Genomic DNA, 26,264 nt, shown 5'->3' with positions numbered 1-26,264 from the left:
AAAGTCACTAATTATGCATAAATCTATTTAAATATCAAACTGAACCCTAAATACATTAGTTTAAGAATTTCAATAAATATACAAGTTAAGTTAACTATGAAAAGAAAGGATTCGTACAATATGAACAATGTGAAGCACAAAAGGAGTTACACTCACTTCAGTGTAAATGTATAATTTGTAGGTTTGTTTAGATCTTGTGTATGTTTCCTCTTTTCTCTCCTTCTTTCTCTTCTACTAATTTTCACCATAAGATTACTTATTGGGTCTCATTATTTGTTCTTATTTTGCTTCTCATATTTCAATATTTTTATCTCTTTAAATCTAATTTTATGTCTTTATGTTTTTATCTCTTTGTACTTAATTTATCTCATATTCTAATCCTCCCATTTATCTTATGTTTTAATCTACTGGGGTCTGATTGTTTATACTATTTAATTAAGTATTTTCCTAATAATATAAACATTTATAATATTTATTAATAATTTATTTTTTATTAATTTTAGTGGGATGTTACATTTTTTCCCTTAATTAAATTTTGTCATCAAAATATAGAAAACATAACTTCTAATAACTCTTAGGTGCCAACCTCTACCAAACAAATTTCATTACATAAATAATCTTATTTTTTAGGATGTGTTTGGATCTAGTTAGGACTTGTGCGATCGGATTGACAGTGACTGGTGTGTTTGGATCAACTAAATCGAAGGTGGGTGTGCAGATGGGGAAGGAACTGGAGTGAAATTTTTATTTTTCTCTCATATGCAGAGATTTAAGGCGTGTCCACGTAGATCAAAATAGTGACACTGGGACATTGAGGAAGATAAGGAAAAAAAACATTACAAAAGCATTAAAGATGAGTGAAATCGATTTGACACATTTATATAGAAAACTAAAATCGATTTTTATTCATGTGTTTGTGTTTGAATTATCATTGACAATATGTATAAGTTTGGACTCAAAATTAAGATTGAATTTTAATTATATTATTTTTTATTTTATTTACATAAGAAGAATTTTAAACATATTTCATTAGTAAAAAGACATGAAAAAAGCGATTTGATAACGATTGAATTGGTCAACTTTTTTTTTATCCTTTAATACTTTAGCATGAGTCACTCTTAAGAAATATAAATGCTCACTTTCCTAAAAAAAATAAAATCTACTTTAATCAATTATTGCAACTTTATCTCTAATATAATTTTGTCAATGTTTCCTAGACCAACTTTGGTCACAAAAGGGTTCATTAGGCTACCCTAATCCAAAATAAAGAGTCCTACCCTTGTAATAAATAAGAACTCATAATATGGCATACCTATCTTAAAGTGAGAAAACTATTAGTCTAAATAGACATATGTTTCTTCTAACTTTCTTTTTTCTTCCTTATTTAGATTCATTTTCTATTTTAATAATTTTAGTATATTCACTAAAGTGTGGATTTTCAAATTGAAACTGAGAATTTATTCACCATGGTTGGAAAGAAGGTTTGTGAGAGGTAGCTATTTACTTTTAGTGGTTCGATTGGTGGTCCATAATTTTAAGAAGGAAAAAGTTGTTGTTTAATTTACTTTTCATATTCTTTCTTTTGTATAATATTTTTAATATATTTCAGTTTACTGTATGCATTAAAATTTGGATAAATTTGACTAGAAAAATTACAATGATATAAAATTATAATTCAACATTTGAATCAATAAAATAAATTATTAATAATTTCATATAAAAGGTATTCTTTTCATCCAACTATTAATTTTATATCTTAACGATTATTTTTATCACATTTTATTCATTTTTTAAAATATATACATTATGTGAATTTTAATTTATATAAACAAAATGATTCTAAATTAATATAAATTTGATATATAATGTATGTAAAAAATAATATAATTTTGAAAAGAAAAAAAAACTATCCAACAAACCTTGGACTTCTTCCTTATTCAATGTGAATGTCTGTGTTCAACTGAAAATTAAGACATTCTGACTTATTTATTTCTGTTATTCAACGGCGTCACCGAAAGTTAGTTAACAAATAAATAGAGAAGGATAGTTAGCAATGAAGAGCAACCAAAAATTTATATTTTTTTTTTCAGAATATTCCTATTAGTTGTGAAATTCTAAAAAATAATTTTATGTTGTAAAATATCATCCTAATCTAAATATAAAATATAAAATGAAATACCAATGTTAGCATTTGAGAAAATATCATATTTATAGGTTTAACATGGAAGTAAAACGCATAACAAAAAGTCGAAAATGTTTATGTTATATGCAAATAAATTTATATAATGAAACTAATAATTATAACATAAATAACATAATGAAATATTATATCTACTAAATGTGAATATATAAGATAAATATTCTAAATAAAACTCACAATATATATATATATATAGGTTGAAAGAGCTAAGACATAAGTGCATGAAACCATATTTTGATGGAGAATAGACATGGAACTGTTTTTTGTACTCTCCACCAGCTGTTGCCTCCAAAAGTCAAAAAACTTTTTGCAACATTTAACATAAATGGATTGCATTGACTTAAATCCATTAAATTAAATGAATTTTTGTGCCTCAAGTTTGTGGTTTCATTGCTTTAGTACACTCTAATCTTTTTAAAAAAAATAATAATTAGAAGCCTTGAAAATCGTACAAATTAAAAGATTTAATTATGCTATGGTTTTTCAAAGGTAGTAGTTGTGCGCTTTAAATATGTTAGGCTTCAATTCTGTGAATTGCAATTTTCGGCTATCACAAATATAAAATTTAATGTATCAATAACATAGCTAAAAATATTCTAAAAATTTAAGTCGTTAAATAAAATAAATAAAACTTTATAGCCATAAAGAATAGCAACTGAACACTTTTCTTAATTAATGTGGAAAAATAAGATTTAAAGTTACTCATATTTTTTGCCGTGAAAGAAATGCATGAATGTGCGAATAAATTAGTTAATTTAAGATTTATTCATAAAAAATCATTTAATTAGTATAATAGGTTTTCATCTCGTCTATTATTTGACGGTCAGTTTAGCTGAAATGTCAAGTTATATAATTATATCTAACATAAAAGTTTTATATAAAAAAAAAATTAGATTTTGCACCTAATTAATTTGACAATACAAATAATGAATTACTAAAATAATGTCAACCTATATTACTAATATAATTTATCTAATCAATAATTACCTTCCAATTTTGTGAGAAAAAATAATTAATAATAATTTTAAGGTGTAAAACAACTTGTTTTGTAAACAAGAAAAAATAACATGCCAAAAACTAAATATTAAAAGTTATTAAAACTGAAAAGTTGTTACGCGGAATTTAATGCAAAAAAACTCAAACAATGTGTAATGGGCCTTATCCTAATTTAATGCCACAATTTAATGATACCACACTCTTTCTTTCTTTTTTTTTTAAAAATAAAAATTTCATTAAATATAATTGTGCATTACCTAAATTAAAATTTGGTTTTGATTAAATAACAATATAATAAAATACTTATATAATTAATATTGTATATAACTTTCATCTCTTAAACTAACCCACTCTGGAAATTTTCAGATTAGATACATATTATTTCGTTTTTTTCCTACATTAACTTTCTTAATTATTTAAAAAATATTACAGGAATATAATTTGATAATATAAAACCATATATACGTGGTACAAATCACTTAAAATTCAAGGTAAATGATAATTTAAATATACACTATTCTCTTAATCTATTTTGAAATTTTTTTTTATAACAAAACAGTAATGAAACTTTAAACTCGGACAATATATCAGATGTGATGATTGATTCTAACGATGTTATCTCAACGGACTTGAGGTCGAAATTCTCTCGCCTCGAAACAAGGTTCCAAAGACAAATCTTTGACTGAAGAGATTTGTTCCAGTACGTCCAATAGTCTCACATCACTTAGGTTCAATTATCGCATCCAAAATATTGTTCATTTTAGAACCGAGAGTCCATTTGAGTATATATATATACTTTTAAATATTATTTTTTATATTTTTGTTAATAAATAAATAATTTTGCCAAAAATGACGGCTAAGGAAGTGGTGATAAATAATGGTCCCATTAGGACAAGAAAATGCATGGAGAAGGTGAGGCACTCTATAAATGAAAGCAACTCTCACTTAGAAAAAAAGCATTGGTTGAATTCTACCTCTTTTCTTTTTCTCCCAAAAGTTTAAGAACACACTTTCTTCCTTCTTCTATTTAATACTAAACTTACCTATGGAAGAGGGAAGAGTGGTGAGTGATGAGTACACACAAGATGGCACTGTGGATCTTAAAGGAAAACTCATTCTCAAATCCAAAAGTGGTGGTTGGAAAGCTTGTTCCTTTCTTGTTGGTATCTCTCTCTATCTATCTTACTTTTTTTTTTTCAATTTCTTCTAAATATCACTTTATATTTTTTAGATTCTCCCATTTGCTCTAAACATACACCAAGTTGATGCTTTGAGTTCTATCAAACTTAATCTCTTTTAGTGAGATTTTTAATTTGAGTGTTGTGTATTAAAAATGTAATTAGGGAAGAAATTTGAGCTAGTTCAAAAGTTAATGTTTAACAAAAAAAAGCTTGTTAATGCTTTATAATATAACATGGTAATCATAAAAAAGAAACAATTTTCATATTTGAAATTCTCCTAATGTTTTAACATAAGCTTTCCCCTTTGAGCATTGTTCTTTGTGTTTTCTCCTTGCCACAACAACATGGGAGAGAATAACCTTGGTCTTGTTTGCTTCTTGTAAATGTAAGATTATAAAATCTCTAATATAAATTTTATATTTTAATATGTAATAATTATTTTAATTTAAGCTTGTTGTTTGACTTCTATTTTGATTATTAATTAAAAAGAAAATTTATTATAATGAATTTTTTGATTTTATTTAGGAGTTAACATTTGAAAATTGATATTGACATTGTTAATGTTTTAGAAATAGAAGGAAGAGGAGTGACATAAGTGAAAAATCAAAGTGTTTTTTTTTTATAAAAAAAATGAAAGAGGAGATAAATTAAAAATTATGAAACCCACTAATTATTTCACTGTATTCTTTATTCCATTTTCTTTACTAATTTATTTATTTTTCTTAAACAAATATTTTATTATTGTTCACTTTTTTTATTCACTGTAATTTTGTACGTATTTCTTTATTTACTACAATAGGACCGTAGTTGAGAAGTAGGTTATATTTCATAATCTAATTTATGACATTATGGGAGAGTTTAATTGATTGTGGCAGAAGGTAGGTGGAGGTGTATATATAATACTTTTACAGATATTTTAAATTAAAATTTTAAAATATTTAATAAAAAAAATCATTCAATTAAAATGATGTGTTCTTTCTCATGTATATATATGTATAGTATAAATAAATATAATTAATAGTATCCTTTTTCAGTTTACATTAGATATTTTAAATTAAAATTTTAAAATATTTAATAAAAAAATCATTCAATTAAAATGATGTGTTCTTTCTCATGTATATGTATAGTATAAATAAATATAATTAATAGTATCCTTTTTCAGTTTACATTAGATATTTTAAATTAAAATTTTAAAATATTTAATAAAAAAAATCATTCAATTAAAATGATGTGTTCTTTCTCATGTATATGTATAGTATAAATAAATATAATTAATAGTATCCTTTTTCAGTTTACATTAGATATTTTAAATTACAATTTTAAAATATTTAATAAAAAAAATCATTCAATTAAAATGATGTGTTCTTTCTCATGTATATGTATAGTATAAATAAATATAATTAATAGTATCCTTTTTCAGTTTACATTAGATATTTTAAATTACAATTTTAAAATATTTAATAAAAAAAATCATTCAATTAAAATGATGTGTTCTTTCTCATGTATATGTATAGTATAAATAAATATAATTAATAGTATCCTTTTTCAGTTTACATTAGATATTTTTAATTACAATTTTAAAATATTTAATAAAAAAAATCATTCAATTAAAATGATGTGTTCTTTCTCATGTATATGTATAGTATAAATAAATATAATTAATAGTATCCTTTTTCAGTTTACATTAGGTATTCATAGCTGGAATAGAGTACCCTTCTTATGGTTGGAGAAGTTTCTATAGTAATAAGTAGGTTTGAGAGAAATAAATAAATAATAATTTTTTTTACTGGTTCAAATAATTTACGTAAAATTTAAAAATATAAACTTAGAGAAGCTCGTTAAGAGAATTTTATAAATTAGTTTAGACATAAAATAATTTTAATTTATAAATAAACTTATTTATTTTTATTCTTTTAATAATATTTATAATTTTTTTGTTCAAATATACTCTAATGCTTAGTTTAATATACATCATTTTAAGTGTACAAAGATAGAAAAAAAAAGACACATTGGTTTAGTGCAAAGGAAAAAGAAATAGAAAGCAGGAATATTGACATTCTTTAACATAATTTTTCTTTCAGACTAAAATGTGAACTTAAACATAATATTATGGAAAGAAAAAAGGTAATTAGAGTTTAATAAGATAAGATAATTATTGATGTGTGTGATTGATTGAAATGGATTGTAGTGTATGAAGTGTTTGAGAGAATGGCATACTATGGAATATCATCAAACTTGATTCTGTATCTGACAAAGAAGCTTCACCAAGGAACTGTCACCTCTTCAAACAATGTTACCAATTGGGTTGGCACTATTTGGATCACTCCCATCTTAGGAGCATATCTTGCTGATGCTCATCTTGGTCGCTATTGGACCTTTCTTCTCTCCTCAATCATCTATTTATTGGTACCACTTTATATTATGAAATGTATCTATATAGGCGATGTTCGATGTATATTATGAAATGTCTTTATCTGTAATCGATAATCGATGTAATAGAAACTAAAATTGTGTTTAGCAAAACATGTAATACTAATATTGAATGATAGATTGGTGTGTATTTTGGAATTGCAGGGAATGGCTTTACTCACACTATCAGTGTCCCTCCCTAGCCTAAAGCCACCAGAGTGCCATGAATTGGATGTGACAAAATGTGAAAAGGCCTCCACACTGCATCTAGCTGTGTTCTATGGTGCACTCTACACTCTAGCACTGGGAACAGGTGGAACCAAGCCCAACATTTCCACCATTGGTGCTGATCAATTTGATGACTTTGACTCCAAAGAGAAGAAGCACAAACTCTCCTTCTTCAATTGGTGGATGTTCAGCATCTTCATTGGAACCCTCTTTGCAAATTCTGTGTTAGTCTATATACAGGATAATGTGGGGTGGACTCTTGGCTATGCTCTTCCCACTCTTGGACTTGCAATTTCCATAGTCATATTTTTGGCAGGCACACCCTTTTATAGACACAAATTGCCCTCTGGGAGTCCATTCACTAAGATGGCTAAGGTCATTATGGCTGCTATTAGGAAATGGAAAAGTCCTATTCCTAGGGACACTCAAGAACTGTATGAGCTTGATTCGGAAGAGTATGCCAAGAAAGGGAAAGTCAGAATTGATCCCACTCCAACCTTGAGGTCTAACTTCTACCTTAATTTCTCATCTACTTCATACTGTTAACTTGTCTTGTGGGTGTGTGTTTAAACACACTGTTGGGGTTTTAAATACATATTATGAAACAACTAAATCTCATCTTATATTTCTCTCTTTATTTTGGCTTTCTGTCTCTTGTTATTGTAAAATTTATTGTACATAATATTATTCAGATATTATAGGTTAGGATAGTTAAGCTTTATGCTGATATCTTGCTTATAATAATACCACACAGATACTGTAATATCTGCATATCTTGCAGCAAGTTATGAATCATGTTTATAGAGAAGCATATACTTAGTTTTTCTCACTTAGGCTATTTAAACTTAACCATGTACTATACTTTCTTAAACACAAGCTATGCAAAACTTACATAAACAGGCATGAGAATACTAGTCTAAAATTAAGATTTTCCAAAACTTTTGGCATAGACAAGAAGAAAACAGGCTTCTTTTCTAAAACAAAGTGTACCAGTTACTCCAAAGTTATTATGCATGTAAAACAGACACAAATCAAGATTTTTTTGTTAAATATTGTTATGTGATTATTGTTATGGATGCTTATTGTATATTTTGGCTATCCTAATAAATATTTTCTGGCTCTATCTCATATATATATATGCAGGTTCCTGAACAAGGCATGTGTCAAGACTGATTCAAGCGCAAGTGGATGGAAACTAAGCCCTGTTACCCATGTAGAAGAGACTAAACAAATGCTGAGAATGATCCCCATCTGGATGGTCACGTTTATTCCTAGTGCAATGATTGCACAAATAGGTACCCTTTTTGTGAAGCAAGGTATTACACTTGATAGAGGCATTGGTAGCTTCACTATCCCCCCAGCAAGTTTAAGCACATTTGTGACTCTATCCATGCTTATTTGTGTGGTGCTCTATGACCAACTCTTTGTCAAGATTATGCAGAGGTTCACCAAGAACCCCAGAGGAATAACCCTTCTGCAGAGAATTGGAATTGGCCTCATAATCCACATAGTGATCATGGTGATTGCATCTCTAACCGAAAGGTATAGACTTAGAGTGGCAAAGGAACATGGGTTGGTGGAAAATGGAGGAGAAGTTCCTTTGAGCATTTTCATCTTGCTTCCTCAGTACATTCTTATGGGAACTGCTGATGCATTTTTAGAAGTTGCCAAAATTGAGTTCTTCTATGACCAAGCACCAGAAAGCATGAAGAGTCTTGGCACTTCCTACTCAATGACTGCATTAGGAATTGGGAATTTCCTAAGCACCTTTATTCTGTCAACTGTTTCACATGTCACAGAGAAACATGGTCACAAAGGGTGGGTTTTGAACAACTTGAATGCTTCTCATCTTGACTACTACTATGCCCTTTTGGCCATACTAAACTTGGTGAACCTCATATTCTTCATGGTTGTGGCAAAGTTGTATGTGTATAGAGCTGAAATTTCAGATTCCATAAAAGTGCTTGGAGAAGAGCTGAAAGAAAAGACATCAAACCAAGTGATTCCAAGAGATTGATTAGATGGTGGACGTATAACATGGGATGGTTGGGATAATTGGAAGCCAATGTAGCAGAAATGGTGTGTATCTCATGGCGGATAATGTTTTTAGTGTGTCATGATTTGGACTTAATTCATGTTCATTATGGAAACAACAATGTGGATGAAAATATTTGAATTTATTTATTGTAGGTTAAATACTTTGTGATAACTAGTTGTGCATATTTAGTGTTTTTAATATATTATTACTACTATAAAATTACTAAATAGAAATCAGTTTTAAATAAAAATAATTAGTCAATATATTAATTAAATTAGATGTTATTTTAAAGATTAAAAAAATTATTGGAATCTAAATTACTTTCTATTATCCATAAAATTTGGAAAAGGAGATTTTAGTTATTAACTTTAGATTCGAAAGTAATTAGTAACTAATTAGATACCAATTTAGAAATTAATTTAGAATTTTTATTAATAATAAAAACTAATTTAGATATCAATAATTTTTGTAGTGTCTAAAATAGTATTTAATTTAGGTAATATAGTGGCAAATTTTTTTATTTTTAAAATTGGGTTCTATTTAGTGATTTAGTGATTTCTTGTAGTATATATATATATATATATATATATATATATATATATATATATATATATATATATATATATATTTTATTTTTATTTTTATTTTTTTTATTTTTTTTTATTTTTTATTTTTTTATAAAAAAGCTTTATTTTGAAACTTGTGAAAGATTTTTTTTTTTTTTCTATTCATTAGCTAATACATCTCTCTTTTTCTCTGTTAAATATTTAGTTGTACAAAATAAATGTAGGAGTATAATATAGAATTATAGTTGTATAATATCTAGGATGAATTGGTTTGTGTTTATTTTTAAAAAGTATTTTTTAATAAAATAAGAAAATTTTGACCAATTTATTTATTTTAAAAATAAACAGTTTTCTATTTTTTTTAATAAACTAATTCTGCATACTTCTTAAATAAATTATTCATTTTAAAAGTTAATTACTTCAAATTTCCTATTTTAAGTTTAATCAAGTTAGTCCGCAATCTCACTTGTTTGAAAATAATCTCATATTAAAAACTAGTTTCGACAAATATAGGATCATGTAACTCCAATAACATGATTTTTATTAATTTATTACATTCTATATAGTTGTAACATCCTTAAAATAAACATGCTAAAAGATATATAAGCATGTAAATTATTGTTTATAATATTTAAAAAATTCTTTATATATATTTTATGTGTGTATTACATTTAAAATAGAAGAAACTTTTTCAAAAATATATGAAGATATAAATATTTGGATATATTTCTCGATGATAGGGATGATAAATAAATTTACAGTTGTGGATATTATCTGAACTCACCTAAATATTGAGACAAAATACTAAGATTCATCACATAGGTATGGATTTACATTTAAAATAAAAAGATTTTTTTTCAGAGAGATAAAATATTCAAAGTAAATTTATTTTTTTATTATTTATATAACCTTTATAACTTTTCAATAATTAAAATTTACTCTCCATTTAACTTAATTAAAAAAGGTCATGTGAATTGAGGTCCGAATTCATACTGCTACATTAATTAATTATGGTCATTTATGGAAAATAAACGGGGACCATTGGGATATTTAGTTTTTTTTTTCTTGTTATTTAAGAAATAAATTCTTAAGCCAACATTGAAAAAGAAATCACTAAGAAATATTTTTTCAATAGAGCCAAACTTCTTTTATTGGTGGTAACATAACAAATTCTGATAAATAAGAAGTTATTGTTCATTAATTAGTAATTTAGAATTTTGTAAACGTATATTGAACTTGAAGTTGTATTAATGAATATTTTATTGAAGAAAGAGAAATTTTGGGTGCATGAATGTTGAAATTAGCATAGTTGTATAGGAAGAGAAAAGAAAGTGATTTGAGTTTATTGTTAGAAAGTGAAAGGAGGTGCATAAAACGCGAAACATGTGTAATTCTTTTGTACATAATTTCACTATTTTGATGTAAATTTATGACCAAACGTGGAAGCTGAACGCAAATCCAAACACATACTTTGCTTCTTCAAAACTGAATAATTTGGCTATGGAAAGTGGAATTGAGTATGCAGAAGATGGAACTGTGGCTTTTAATGGAAATCACGTTCTCAAAGCTAAGAGTGGTGGTTGGAAAGCTTCTTCTTTTCTTGTTGGTAACCTTCTTCTTATTCCTTTTATCATCATTTCACAACTTTAACACTTTTAACATTATATTATTAAATATTTTTACAATTTATCTCAGATCAAATAGCTCTTATCGAATTATTTCTGTTTTTTCTTTAATCCCGATCGATTGTTCTTCTTGGATGTTCGAGAGAATGGAGTACCTGAAAAAATACTTTGACGCTCAAGTTAGATGAGGTCAATTTAGATGATCTAGTTTAGGATTCAAAATAATGTTACCTTTTATCATGAGGGTCTCCTCCTATTTATACTGTTTTAATATGTCTTATTCTATCATAATGATTAAGATATGTTCAGTTTAACTCCCCCTGACCTTTGGTATAACATTAAGCTTTTCTTCTGTAAATCTTTACAATCCATATAGAAAAAAATTATTATCTCATAAACTGATGTTTGCATCTACTTATGTACTATAAGATCTCATTATCTCTGGTTGATGTGAGATCTTCAACACACTTATTACATCAATATCTGTCAACTTGTTAGTGAGAGTATATATTATGAGAGATCTAATAACGACTTGATAGCAGATAATCTGATAAGTCCAACAAAATCTCACTGTGATAGACTTTAAATGACTCTGATATCATTTTAAGAAATGAACTTTAAGTCCAACTCAATCTTATAAAATTGATTCATAAGGTGAGATTTGAACATATTTATATATTATAAAATATTCTTATCTCTAGTTGATGCGAACACAATAACAAAAAAATATGTATGTTAGTTCATTTGTTAAAAAAAATATCAATCTAATAAACATCCATTAACAAAAATTAAAAACCAATGCTTAGTATTGATTTTATGCACCAATTCCATATCAATAATCAAGTTAACGCATGATATAATGTATGTGTATTATATGAAAATATGGTGAGAGAATATATTTATATTTATATTATATTAATAAAATGGTATATGATTAATAAATAATTATATTTGTAATTATGTAGTAAAGGACTTAATTTCTAAGTATTTGTAGATTTTAACCCTTCCATATGAATTTTAAATAAAAAATTGAAGATTTTATTCACTCAATACGTTAATTTTTTTACTCAAACATTAAAGTAATTTTATAGTTGCATAAAAGAAGATTTATAAGTGCATTTTTATTTTAATATATGTTTATTATATCTTTGGAATAACTCCATAAGTTTTCTCCTTCTCGAGACTGATTTTTTGACATCCTTCACAATTTATACTATCCTTCTACAACCATTTTTATTAATATTTTAATTAATAATTTAATTTATATTTTAATTTAATAATTTAATAATAATTTAATTTAATATTTTATTAATGTATAGAGTTGTTGAAAGGAAGTAATAGAAAATGTGGTTGTGAAAAATGAGAATAAAACTACTCTTAGAAATCTTAACGGTCACTATTATAGTTTGTAAGACTTTTAATAACTTATTAATATCAATTATTTATTTATTTATTTGAATTACTTTTCTATTTTTCGTGAAATTTATATTAATTTAAAATTAATATTATATTAACATTTATTTATTTAATATTTACAACTTTAATAATAAATTATTAAATATTTATTAATTAAATAATTAATGAAATTAATATTCTTCCTTAAATTTAATAATTATTTGTCAAAATTAAATAATAACAACTTAATAGTTTATTAATTAAAAATTTAAGCACAAGAAATGTATTACATCAATAAAAGGTAATCTCATGTTATATCACTAAAAAAATTATTAAATATATATAATTTTACCAATAAAAAATAATTAATTATTATATTAACTAGATTATATACTGTTATAGACACTAAAAAAATAATTAATATCTAAAATAATTTTTATTATTAATAAATAATTTTTAAATTAGTATTTAATTAGTTAACAAAATTTTATCACTTCTACTAAAATTTTAGTTACTAATTATATATCAATTTAAAAACTATTTATTAATAATAAAATTTAATTTAAATATCAAATTTTTTTATAGATAAAATAGTATAATGATTAATTATTTTTTATTTTATAAAATGAGTGTATATTTAATAGCATTCATACCGTGACATAGTTAATTGTGATCATTTATGAAAATAAATGGGGACCATTGGGATATTTAGTTTTTTTTCTCTCTTGTTATTTAAGAAATAAATTCTTAAGCCAACATTGAAAAAGAAATCACTAAGAAATATTTTTTTAATAGAGTCAAACTTCTTTTATTGATGGTAACATAAAAAAACTCTGATAAATAAGAAGTTATTGTTCATTAATGAGTAATTTAGAATTTTGTAAACGTTTATTGAAGTTGAACTTGCATTAATGAATATTTTATTGCAGAAAGAGAAATTTTGGGTGCATGAATGTTGAAATTAGCATAGTTCTATAGGAAGAGAAAGAAAGTGATTTGAGCAGATTCTTAGAAAGTGAAAGGACGTGAATAAAACGCGAAACATGTGTAATTCCTTCGTGCATGATTTCACAATTTTGATGTAAATTTATAACCAAACGTGGAAGCTGAACGCGATTTTCCAAACACATAGTTTTTGGTTCTTGAAAACTGAAGAAGAATTTGGCTATGGAAAGAGGAAGAAGAGTGAGTGAGTATGCAGAAGATGGCACTGTGGATCTTAAAGGGAATCGCGTTCTAAAAGCTAAAACTGGTGCTTGGAAAGCTTCTTCTTTTCTTCTTGGTAACTTTCTTCTTCTTCTTCCTTTTTTCATCATTTCACAGCTTTAACACTTTCAGCATTATGTTCTTGAGCTTTTCTTCTGCAAATCCTCACAACCCATATAGAAAAAAAATATTTTTTTATCATAATTGTTTATCTAGAAAACGTTTATGTCTATCTAGAATTTAGATTCGATACAGAAAATTAATTTAACCATCATAAAATATCTATATGATGATTATTTTCTTTATATTTTTTTGCACATTTTTTGTTTGGTTTCGTAAACTAGTTTTGAAGACATGGTTATGTATTTAAAAGATTAATTCCTTGGTAAGAAGAGAGAGAAAAAAATGAAAGTGAAGATGAAGAAGAAGAAGAAGAAATGAGATTGAAAACAGAGGAGAAGAGTGTAAAAAGAGAGAAATGACGTTATTTGTTGGATTTTTTTTTTAAGTTGAACGTGGAATTTAGTTTTTCAACATAACTATGTTATTAATTGGTTCCTTCTGAAATTTAAATTTGCTTAATATATGTATATATATAAAATATATGTATATATGTCGTATTCACGTAGATTGCATACAGTTTGATTATTAATTTTTAAGTTAATTTAATTTTTTATCTTTAAAATTTAAGGGTTTGTTTGGATCGAGGGAATGAAAAAAAAAGGGTAAGAGAGTTTCTAGGTTTGATTGATGTAATAGAATAAATTTAATTTATTTCAATATATTTAGAAAATAAATTTTTAAAAATAATTTAATATAGAAAGATTTTGAAAATGTAAATTAAAGTTAAATGAATTTTAAATTAAAATTAAAATTATTATAAAGCCTTAATAAATAAATATTTTATTTTATTTAACGTAAAATATATATTAAAAAATATTAAATTTATTTTATTAATTATTTTAATATTTTTATTTTATTATAAATTTAATTATTGTGTATATTTTAATTATTTATTATTTTAAACTAATATTTTGTTCCATTTTATTTAACTGTAGTCTATTAAAATTATATCATATTTATTTCCATAAATTTAATATTAAAATATCAATTATATATTTATATATATATATATATTGTGTGTACTAAAATTTAAATTATCCTATCCAAATTAATAATTTAAAATTTTAAGAATTTAAATTGATTTATTCAAATAAATCATTAAAAATATATATAAAAAATGAATACTATTTCATACATTTTAAATTTCTTGAAATTTTAAAATTTTCAATAAAGCATTAGCCTTGCTAATTAAATTAATCTTGTGACACTAATACGTACAATATATTAATCTTGTAACGGATGAAATTGAAATGATATTGAACTCAAAATTTTGTGCAAAAAGATTAGTCCAAAAGATACCAAAACATAGTGTTGGTTAAAACCCTTTTTATACCACTTTCTCTACTTGATGGATAACCTCTTTTAAAGAGATAATCAAACATCTAGGAACTAGGTAGCTGCAATTGAATAGAACTGTTTGTTGTTTTGGTTTATGCACTGATTTTCAACATGTTATTAGCATCAACCAGAGAGTACTGTTATAGGTACATTCGTTCATTCATAAATCAAACATTGTCTTATGTTTCTCATAAGGTTGTGAATATGTAAAACAAAATTGATTTGGTTGAATAAAACAATGAGATGTGTGATGCAGTCTATGAGGTGTTCGAAAGAATGACATACTATGGGATATCATCAAACTTGGTTCTGTATCTGACAAGGAAGCTTCACCAAGGCACTGTCACTGCTTCTGATAATGTCAACAACTGGGTTGGCACTACCTATATAACTCCTATATTAGGTGCCTATGTTGCTGATGCTCACCTTGGCCGCTACTGGACTTTTGTCATTGCCTCTGTTATCTATCTAGTGGTATGTCTTTCTACACATTTTCATTCACTCATAACATTGCTTAGGAATAAGCCAATCCTGCCATGATCTTTGTGAAATGAAGTTGTTGTATGTCCAAATCTTTGTGCATGTTACACCAACATATCTTGTTGTTAGAGATCTCACATCAACTAGAGATTAGAACATTTCATAGTATATAAGTGGATGTAGACATCACCTTATAAGTTAGACTTAAAAGTCTATTTATCAACTTAAAGTCTATTTCTTCATATGGTATGAAAGCCAACTTAAGCCAACTTGTTGAGTGCATGCGATAGCAACTTGGATAAAACAGAGTCATTATTCTATAGTTGGCATCTTTTAGGTTATAAAAGTGTATTTCTTTGTAACATTATCCATCCATCAACAATGAATAAGAAATATCAATGTTAGGTGTATCTTCCTTATAGCTTTTAGTGGTCGTGTTTAGGTATTTTACATTAGCTTAGCTTTTGCTACCTATCAATTGTTATGCCAAATTGTTAAATCTTTTGGCTGGGTTGAAAAATGAATGTGTATTGCATTGGCAGGGTATGTGTCTGCTTACACTATCAGTTTCCCTGCCAAGCTTGAAGCCTCCTGAGTGCCATGAAATGGATGTGACAAAATGCAAGAAGGCCACCACACTACAGTTAGCTGTGTTCTATGGTGCACTATACATCTTAGCAGTGGGAGGTGGTGGAACCAAGCCCAATATTTCCACTATTGGTGCAGACCAATTTGATGATTTTGACCCCAAAGAGAAGGCACATAAGCTCTCATTCTTTAACTGGTGGTTTTCCAGCATCTTCATTGGGACCCTTTTTTCATTCACAGTTCTAGTGTACATACAAGACAATGTGGGGTGGGCTCTTGGTTATGGTATTCCAACTATTGGACTTCTCATAGCATTCATCACATTCTTGGCAGGAACACCCCTCTATAGACACAGATTGGCCTCAGGTAGTTCCTTCACTAGAATTGCAAGGGTTATAGTGGCTGCTTTCAGGAAAAGGAATGTAAATGTTCCTATTGACTCTAGAGAACTACATGAGCTTGATGTGGAAGAGTATATAAATAAAGGGAAATTCAGGATTAATTCCACTCATACATTGAGGTACTAAGATCTGTCTGATTCTCTGCTAATATTTTTTTTGTTTTAAAAACTTTCCTTTCAAATTACTTGAGAATCGATGGAACACTTGTCTTAATTATCGTGGAAAAAACATATTTAGGATTATTTATATTTTTCGTGAAGGGAATGCGTGTGCTGATAAGTTGATTAATTTATGATTTATTCATATAGAATAATTTCATTGATATAATAGGCTTCCATCTAGTCTGTTATTAGAATTCTTTATGAATAGGTATAGTCTATCAATGTATCATTTTTTTTAATATATGAGTTTTGGTCTAGTCCCTCCATATTTTTTATTTATTTTCTTTTTAATAATATTTTTTTCATGTGATGAAAAATGATTATTGTTACTTGATATGTCAGCCTAGCTGAAATGTCAAGTTGCATAGTGATACAATAATTTCACATCCAAAATCTATTAAAATTTGCAAATAGTTTCTAAAACAAGTGTTTTAAAAACCAAAGAACAAGAAGAGTTAGGAGATGTTTTCTCATCCTGTTCTCTTTCAAGGGACAAACTTGAAAACAAAAAATGTGCTTAGAGAACAACAAAACACTTTCAAATGTACTTAGGGTCCAACAGTTTAGAAAACATAAAATTGTTTTTGAAAACTGTAAACAAACAAGGTGTAATTCTAACCTATTTTCTCCTCCATTTGATCTGTGATCTTTTTACTATGAAATGTTATGCAGGTTCCTCAACAAGGCTTGTGTCAGAACTAGTTCAAGTACAAGTGAATGGATGCTATGCACAGTTACTCAAGTAGAGGAAACTAAACAAATCCTTAGGATGATCCCCATCTGGGTTGCTACATTCATTCCAAGCACAATGCTTGCTCAGACAAACACCCTTTTTGTAAAGCAAGGAGTTACTCTTGATAGACACATTGGCAGATTCAACATTCCCCCTGCAAGTTTGATTGCATTCACATCTTTCACCATGCTTGTCTGCGTTGTACTCTATGACCGTGTCTTTGTTAAGATCATGAAGAGATTGACCAAGAACCCCAGAGGGATCACACTTCTTCAAAGAATGGGCATAGGAATCATGATCCACATAGTGACTATGGCAGTAGCATCTTTGACTGAAAGATATAGACTTAAAGTGGCCAAAGAACATGGCTTGGTTCAAAATGGAGGACAAGTTCCTTTGAGCATACTCATTTTGGCTCCTCAATTCGTGCTGATGGGATTAGGTGAAGCCTTCTTAGAGGTTTCAAAGATAGAGTTCTTCTATGACCAAGCCCCAGAAAGCATGAAGAGCCTTGGCACTTCTTTTTCTATTACTACTGTAGGCATTGGGAGTTTCATCAGCACTTTTCTCCTCTCCACAGTTTCACACATCACTCAGAAAAATGGCCACAAAGGATGGGTTTTGAACAACCTGAATGCTTCTCATCTTGATTACTACTATGCATTTTTTGTTGTTCTGAACATTCTGAATTTCATCTTCTTCATGTTTGTTGCAAAGTACTTTGTTTATAGAGCTGAAATTTCAGATTCTATTGATGTGCTTGCACAAGAACTGAAGGAGAAGAAATGGAATGTGTCAAACCAAGCATTCCAAGTGATTAGTTGATATGGACTGCTTAATATTGTAAACACCTATTTAACACTTTCAATATCTCTTTATCTCTATTTTTTTTCTACCATCAGTTACATTTATCACTTATCTCTTTTGTAGATGAGATTTGAAGTGTTCACAGAATATTTCTCCACTTGATTAGAGATTGGAAAGTGGAAGAAAGGGCATAGTAACAGCTCAAGTGTCAGAATAAAGAACTTAGGAATGGTTTAGTATTTGTAAGCTCATTAATGTGTTTTAGCATGTCACCATTTTACTTTTTCCTCTTTTCACAGTTGGAAAGATATCACATTGCATATTTTGACAGAAAACAAGATTGAAGAAAGGAATGTGATTTAATATATCTGAGCAAACACAAGGTAACATGTGTGCTTTTTAAAGGAAATGAAAGATGGATTTGGTAAAAAAGTTTGGAAATGAATTTCTTTATCTTTAACTACTGTGTAAGAGTTTAGTACTCTCCATCTGCTCCATCTAAGAAAAACAAAAAAACAATTAAATCAATGGTGCAAGTTGCTTTAGGACTAAATTATAGTAGGCACTAGATTGTAATAAAATCTGGTTTATATAATGAAACAATTGTGGTTAAGAGAGAATGAGAAAAGTTAACTAGGGAATATTAGAAGATGAAAGGAAAAAACTACAAAGAAAACTTAAAAGTATGAGTAATTACCAATGTTTTGGCGGTTTGTTCCTGCACCTTCAAAGCTTCTATTGCACCTCCATAGGTAAGTCGAAAAGATCATTTTTTTCCTTAAAAAATACATTTTGGATTTTATAATTTAAAAATATTTTTTTCTATTTACACCTCCTGGATTGTAGAATCTAGAAGGTATTTCCAAATCCATAAATATCTTTTGGATTCTATAATTCAAATTTAAAAAAAAAATCATTATGTATTTAGAATCTGAAAGATAATCCCTGATCCAGAAATATATATACAATCCACAACACCTCCTTACTATAATATGTATTTTAAATTGTACAATTTGAAAAGTAAACGCAGATCCAGAATTGTCTTCCAGATTATACAATCCAGATTATAAGTTCAAAATGTATTACGAATTGGACATCTTAGAAGATACTTCAAGATCTGGGTTTACCTTCCAAGCCAAAATACATATTACACTAAGGGTGTTATGGATTGTACAACCCGATATACACAAAAAAAAAAATGAAAAAAAAAACGAATAAAAAACAAACTCTAAAAAGACTGTAAAACTTATTATAACCACAGTTCACCACCAATCACCATCAGCCACCACAACCAACCACCATAAACAACTAAAGCTCACTTGAAAATGAAAAATAAGTCGTCATACTCTCCACCAATATAAAAACCCTACTGAGAATGGTAGAATTTTCCCAATGTTTTTCAGTACTTCTACTTTACTTTCCTATGAATTGTCTAACCATTTAGTATAGCTCCAAGTATGCCTAAACTGGATCTACAAATCACTAAGAAATTCAAAGATCTTTCAAATAAAACTATTATTCTCAATATAATGTTAGAATTTTAAAAATGTTTGAAGAAAAATTTACACTATTAGGGAAGTTAGATCATAACGTTAACCTTTTTCCCCCACAAGTTACCTTCTTTTCTATACTCTTGGATATATGTGATTGGCTGCAAATTCGAGCTTTGCATGGTTTATCAACTTTTAACATAAATGTATATATTAGCATGCACATTAATAGTTCATTTCATTATTTTCACTCACAGTTCTTCCAATTTCTTTTGTCCTCTTTCATTTCTTGTCTCAAGGAACAAAATCAAAGTTAATTCAATATGAATCATTCTTTTAACTGTTTACATCATTTAAATAAAACTTGATATAGTTACAATAAATTTTATTAATTTTTATACTTTACTTATTCTATAAATAAATAAAATGGTCATAACAAGTAAATTATCAATGAAGTGTAAAGATATGAAATTATTTTCCTAATACACAATTTGTTTCATCATAGTTTGTCAAAAGTTGTGCTTGTTTGACAATCTAAACGTTTAAAGTAACGTGGTGCAATTGTTTTGGCTTAATGGCATGTATTGCCAAGACGTACAAAATGACGGCCACAAAGTATAATGGGGAAAAATTTATCAACAGACATGATGAAGAATAGTTAACAATATCTATGAGAACAAAGAACACCAAGTATAGGTAGAATTTTTTTGGCTGCTGTTAGAATAAAGAGTAGCAAAATCAAAACACCGTAAAGTGGAAGAAGTGAAGGCAAATATGCCTCTTGCATGTAAAAGAAATAAGAAAAGATAAGTGATATATTGACAATTGCAACAGTCTACAACCTCATTTCTTTATCTAAAATTTCAATTTTTTACATGAAATGATGAAAATACTTCATGAATCATAGGTTATATACTGGAGCAGGTTGTCAATGTATCATTACTGATAAGAAAATGATGACCTTGGTGCCGAGATTATTATTCTAGCCGAAAATTATCAAAGTATATATGAACATGCTTTAGTCCATGCATATGGATCAACAGACTTCATACAAGCAAGTTGGGAATGGTTGTTGAACAATGACATGTTCTTCAAAAAAAGTTAATCCAAATGAATAATTCAATCAAAGATCAAAGTTATGGTTATCCATTGGACATGATACCTCATGATTCACTGGTAACATGCGTAACCATGAACTGTTTCTCAAAAATAATACAGTATACAGATATTATTATTAACATATTACAGGAAAATGTGTCAAATGACAAACAGGTACCCAGTTTAAACTCTCCCAAATGGTTTCCCAGGTATGGTCCAGCCAATAATTGCTACAGCATAAAAAAAGTAAATAGAAGTAGCCATAAAGCTATAGTAACCTGAGCCACCTATCTTTCCGAAATGACTGGTACTGTCTTATTCTGATTCTTGATATCCACCAGACAGTCATACCCCTACATATAATACAGTTCATATGTAAAGAGTGGTCAAATATCATATCATCAAAATCCTCCCATTGCAAAGCATAGTTAATACTGATATTTAAGTATAAATTTTCTTTTTATATTTTTTATATTAAGAGATTTATCAAAATCTCCCATAAGCCTGCTTACACTAGTAAAATGGATCAAATACCCAACAGATTTATCTCTCAAGGAAGGGGAGTGCAAGTGCAATTTACTCAGAATAAGAAGTTTGGGTCACTACTTTCTACCTGTAAAAAATCTGCTTTTATCAAAATATTTGAACAAAAAAATCTGCTTTTATTAGCCGGACAGACACTAGAACTTTCTCTAAGCTAGTTAATTTAACAAGCAACATCCTTAAAATAGATTTCAACAATACCTAGCATTTATCACTTTGTAGGAATAACATACTACTAAAGTTCAACTCTCGGACACCTTATAATGCATTTAAGTTCATTCTAGCTCTGAATAGTTATGTGAGGCGTCTTTAGGTAGTTGTTTAGGATGTTATGTATCTGAATTATTTGTTGGTGTACTATTTGTCTTTAGGCAGTTATGGATTTGTGTGGTGCTACTATATATATACATGGCATAACAGTTTCTGCATTCAGAAGGTAATTGGTAGGGAGTGTGTTTGAAAGTGAAAAGGCCTGTGTTGGGGGTTAGACCAGTGTATTGTTTATTGAGAGAGGTTATTCTCTGTGAGGGACTTTGTCCTGTGTTCCTCCTTGTTGTCTGAAACATCTAGTTGTTCACTATATAAATTTGAGAGTAAATATAATTTTTCATCTATTTACCCTTATGTTTATCTAGCATTTTCAAGCTTGATCAAACATAAAATATGGAAAAGTCTGATAAGAGATAGTTCTTAAATGATTAAAAGGGTAAAATAAGGGTAAACTACATTAAGAAACAACCTTAGTAATAGCCTATCCAGTGGCCTGCAGCAGCTCCCTTTCAGCATTCTCTCTAATCCTTCTCTCAAGCTCAGGCCTGAAATGCTTGATAAGACCCTGCACTGGCCATGCAGCAGCATCACCCAAGGCACAAATTGTATGACCTTCAATTTGTTTAGTTAACTCCTGAAGCATATCAATTTCTTCTAGCTTTGCATTCCCAACTTTCATTCTTTCCATGATGGTCCAAAGCCAGCCAGTTCCCTCCCTGCATGGTGTGCACTGCCCACAGCTTTCATGCTTGTAGAAGTAAGAAAGCCTTGCAATAGCATCCACGACATCAGTAGATTTATCCATCACAATTACAGCTGCAGTTCCCAACCCAGACTGGACAGCCTTTAATGCATCATAATCCATCAAGACATCATCACATATACTCTTTGGAAGCAGAGGAACAGACGACCCTCCTGGAATCACTGCAAGTAAATTATCCCATCCTCCTCTAACACCTCCACAGTGCCTCTCTATCAACTCCTTCAGCGGCATACTCATTTCCTCTTCAACGGTGCAAGGCTTGTTCACATGCCCTGACACACAATACAGCTTTGTCCCAGCGTTGTTCTTCCTACCAAAACTGGCAAACCATTCAGGCCCACGCCTTAGAATAGTTGGAGAAACAGCCACAGTCTCCACATTTGTAACAGTGGTAGGACAACCATACAACCCAGCATTGGCTGGGAAAGGTGGCTTCAATCTTGGTTTACCTTGCTTCCCTTCAAGACTCTCCAAGAGGGCTGTTTCCTCACCACAAATATAAGCTCCGGCACCATAGTGAATATGAACATCAAAATCATAGCCTGAGCCACAAGCATTCTTACCCAATAAACCAGCTGCATAAGCCTCTAGCCTAGCCGTTTCAAGATTCTTACGTTCATTCACATATTCACCCCTGATATAGATGTAAGCAGCAGTAGCCCTCATTCCCACTCCAGCAATCAAGCAACCTTCTAACAGCTTATGTGGGTCATGCCGCATGATTTCCCTGTCTTTGCAAGTTCCAGGTTCACTTTCATCTGCATTGACAACAAGATAGGAAGGGCGGCCATCAGATACTTTGGGCATGAATGACCATTTCAGGCCTGAAGGGAAACCAGCACCACCACGCCCACGGAGGCCAGACTTCTTCATTTCATTTACAATCCAATCAGTACCCTTGATTACCAGATCTTTCGTTCGATACCAATCACCACGTTTCATTGCACCTTTCAGAAAAGGGTCATGTAGCCCATATAAGTTGGTAAATATCCTGTCCTCATCCTTAAGGCCACCAAAATGGGTTTTTTCTGGCGGTGGAGGTGGTGGTGGCGGCTGTGGTGAAGTAGCAGTAGAAGCACCCTGTGTGCTAAATAGTCTCAAACCAAGACCCAATTTCTCACTACGATGTTGAACCAAGGCTGTCCTTTGAGAAAAAATTCTCTTCATGGTTGTCTTACCTGACATTAATTCCAAGGTTTCGAACAAAAGATTTTGGGTTAATCATATCATCCACAACTAGACATCATAAAATAAAATTGACTATAGACTACGGGACTAGCCAAATAACATGAACATGAACACATGAATTAAAACTCAAGAGCAGGATTTCAAATTGCTAATTACAATTATTCATAATCAAACCCTATACAGCGCAATCAAAATAAATAATACAAACAAGGACAAAACTTAGATGCAGTTTCATAAGTACTTATCAGAATTGGAGTTTTGTCTCGGGAATCTATGCTAACCTTTAACTCAAACCTTAATTACTAACATTTTCAGGATAAAACTATAATTATCTTTTCATTGAAGAGAATAATGCCAAATACACCTAATGAACTGTATCAAAGTGTTTTCCTAAACAAAACAAGTCTTAAAGAAATTAAAAACAACCCAACAAGAAAAATTCAATTTTTCTCTCAACATAAAATCCGCACAATAATTTCACACAAAAAAAAACATCGTTTTTTGGGAAATTGTGGAAACCCAAAAAAGAAAAACTATGCATCTCCAATGTCTGGGAAGAATAAAGAAAAGGGTCAGATTGCATTTCACGCAAATCGTAACAACGAATATGTTTTGAAGGTGAAATCTGACGCAAAGAAAACTAGGGCACAGATTTGAGAAACTTCGACCTTATTGGATTTTGGAAGAAGAGAAATGAGAAACACATGTGAAAACGTACCAGTGGCGATGCAATAGATTGATCACTGGGATCTGATGAGTGTTGAAATTGGAACACTTTCTTCTGCTGCTCTGTGTTGTGATTTGGGATTGATTTTCTGAGCTTTGTTTGTTTGTTCTGTTTTTTTTTTTTTTTTTGTGTGTTGGGTTAGATTTTGGGCTTTTTTTAGCCACGTTGCATTTTTGGAAAAGGGGTTTAATGGTAAAAAAATCTTGGGTTAGATTTTGGGCTTTTATTTAGCCACGTTGCGTTTTTGGAAAAGGGGTTTTATTTAATGGTAAGAAAAATCTTGAAAGAGACGTAAGTTTTATGAGGAAAATGAAATTCTACCAAACTCTTTGATTTTTTTGTTGCTTTTAATTCTTCTTTGTGAGAAAATTAATTTATTAAAACTTAATCACTAAAATTATTTTTTTATTATTTTTTTCATATTACATAGTTGTTAATTTATATTGATCAACATAATGTTAGAAGAGTTAAAAAGACTTCAAAATCAGTTATAAGATAGATGCAGCAACATATTAAATTATAATAAAAAAAGGAACTTAATTAAAATGTATCAATATCAATATAAATCTTTAGATATATGTAAATTGTAACTTTTTATGTTATTTTTTAATCATAATTTAAAAAAAATTAATTAGTTAGATAAATATTATTTTTTAATAAAAAGAATTCTTATTTGATTAAATTATAAAAAATAATTTTTTAACTATATTTGATTCCATCTTTAATTAGACAATTTTATAAAATTCTTCTTATAGGTAAATAATTGAAAATTTTCTCTCTACTAGAAAATAACTGCCTAATTCCTCTACTTAAAAATAATTACTACTTGCGTTTTGTATATATTTTTACAAAATTATATGTACTTTTTAAAATTACATTATTTTAATATTTTTAGTATCGATTTTACAAAATTATATGTTTGTTAAATGATATCATTTAAATAAAATACAAATACACATTTGTATACAATTTCACTAGTTAATATAATAATATAGCAAAAGAAATTTATAATTTCTTAAAAATCTTATTTGAGGAACCATAATTATAAGAAAATTATATAAGATGCTTCCAGAATATAAAAATAAACTAGTTCAAACTAAACTGATTTCAGGTTATACAATTATTAATTTAAAAAGCACTTTTGAACTGTTCAATCTAAACATATTTTCATAATATATTTTTAGGTTATATAATCTTCCATGTTACATAATTCAAGAAGTTTCTTTATGAAAAAATAATTCAGATTGTACAATTTAAAAAAAATCATGTAAAAATGACTTCCAAAATCTAAAAAAAAAAACTCTTAAATATGCAAGTTAAAAAATATTTCTAAATTGTAAAGTTATTTTTTTTATAAACCAAAGGATAAAATTATTTAAAGAAAGAAAAAATATGAAATTCCTTAATTGGTTTCGGTCTATCTGAGATGTCAAGTTGCATTAGTAATACGTTACATGAAAACTTTTTATAAAAAATAAGAAATCCCTTAATTTCATCCACTAAACTATTTCAATGAAATATTATAATTTTTTTTTTAACATTCAAATTGTTTTAATGTGATAACTATTAATAAATCGTACTGTAGTAATGAACTTTACCTAAGAATATCATAAGTCATAACATATTACAAAATTAAATTATAAATGAAAACAAACAAATTTAATATGTTATATTTAAGTTAAGCAACAAATAAACTGTATTAGCAAAAAT

General features: G+C 28.3%; 3 protein-coding genes across 5 annotated transcripts; 2 read left to right on the top strand and 1 right to left on the bottom strand.

Moving 5' to 3' along the window:
- Positions 1 to 4,097: 4,097 nt before the first annotated feature.
- On the top strand, positions 4,098 to 9,223 carry LOC137827515 (protein NRT1/ PTR FAMILY 5.2). 2 transcript variants are annotated; one of them, XM_068633682.1, is made up of 4 exons: positions 4,098 to 4,359; positions 6,566 to 6,783; positions 6,952 to 7,517; positions 8,158 to 9,223. In XM_068633682.1, exons 1-4 carry the CDS (start codon positions 4,242 to 4,244, stop codon positions 9,029 to 9,031), a joined length of 1,776 nt encoding a protein of 591 aa, XP_068489783.1. In that variant the 5' UTR covers positions 4,098 to 4,241; the 3' UTR covers positions 9,032 to 9,223. The 2 variants fall into 2 exon arrangements, with proteins under 2 accessions (XP_068489783.1, XP_068489784.1); XM_068633683.2 differs by lacking the exon at positions 6,566 to 6,783 and having other exon boundaries at positions 4,139 to 4,359.
- A 4,392-nt stretch (positions 9,224 to 13,615) lies between these two features.
- LOC137827512 (protein NRT1/ PTR FAMILY 5.2) lies at positions 13,616 to 18,840 on the top strand. Of its 2 annotated transcripts, XM_068633676.2 has the most exons (5): positions 13,616 to 13,920; positions 15,562 to 15,779; positions 16,328 to 16,893; positions 17,608 to 18,511; positions 18,599 to 18,840. In XM_068633676.2, exons 1-4 carry the CDS (start codon positions 13,806 to 13,808, stop codon positions 18,491 to 18,493), a joined length of 1,785 nt encoding a protein of 594 aa, XP_068489777.1. In that variant the 5' UTR covers positions 13,616 to 13,805; the 3' UTR covers positions 18,494 to 18,511; positions 18,599 to 18,840. The 2 variants fall into 2 exon arrangements, with proteins under 2 accessions (XP_068489777.1, XP_068489778.1); XM_068633677.2 differs by lacking the exon at positions 18,599 to 18,840 and having other exon boundaries at positions 17,608 to 18,582.
- A 2,212-nt stretch (positions 18,841 to 21,052) lies between these two features.
- Positions 21,053 to 24,720, bottom strand: CI51 (51 kDa subunit of complex I). The gene is made up of 3 exons (XM_068633681.2): positions 24,546 to 24,720; positions 22,346 to 23,817; positions 21,053 to 21,416 (listed from the first exon to the last, which is right to left on the bottom strand). The coding sequence occupies exon 2, from the start codon at positions 23,804 to 23,806 to the stop codon at positions 22,358 to 22,360; it is 1,449 nt and encodes a 482-aa protein (XP_068489782.1). The 5' UTR covers positions 23,807 to 23,817; positions 24,546 to 24,720; the 3' UTR covers positions 21,053 to 21,416; positions 22,346 to 22,357.
- Between the last annotated feature and the right edge of the window lie 1,544 nt (positions 24,721 to 26,264).

Source organism: Phaseolus vulgaris, chromosome 7 (assembly GCF_051622355.1).
Source record: "Phaseolus vulgaris cultivar YP4 chromosome 7, ASM5162235v1, whole genome shotgun sequence".
Taxonomy (NCBI): domain Eukaryota; kingdom Viridiplantae; phylum Streptophyta; class Magnoliopsida; order Fabales; family Fabaceae; genus Phaseolus; species Phaseolus vulgaris.
This window is presented reverse-complemented; position numbering and strand designations above follow the sequence as displayed.

Coding starts and splice junctions, on each gene's coding strand:
- CI51 (XM_068633681.2), bottom strand. CDS start 23,806: ATGAAGAGAATTTTTTCTCAAAGGACAGCCTTGGTTCAACATCGTAGT.
- LOC137827515 (XM_068633682.1), top strand. CDS start 4,242: ATGGAAGAGGGAAGAGTGGTGAGTGATGAGTACACACAAGATGGCACT. Junction 6,784..6,951: donor CCTCAATCATCTATTTATTG/GTACCACTTTAT, acceptor TTGGAATTGCAG/GGAATGGCTTTACTCACACT. Junction 7,518..8,157: donor GATCCCACTCCAACCTTGAG/GTCTAACTTCTA, acceptor ATATATATGCAG/GTTCCTGAACAAGGCATGTG.
- LOC137827512 (XM_068633676.2), top strand. CDS start 13,806: ATGGAAAGAGGAAGAAGAGTGAGTGAGTATGCAGAAGATGGCACTGTG. Junction 15,780..16,327: donor CCTCTGTTATCTATCTAGTG/GTATGTCTTTCT, acceptor TTGCATTGGCAG/GGTATGTGTCTGCTTACACT. Junction 16,894..17,607: donor AATTCCACTCATACATTGAG/GTACTAAGATCT, acceptor AATGTTATGCAG/GTTCCTCAACAAGGCTTGTG.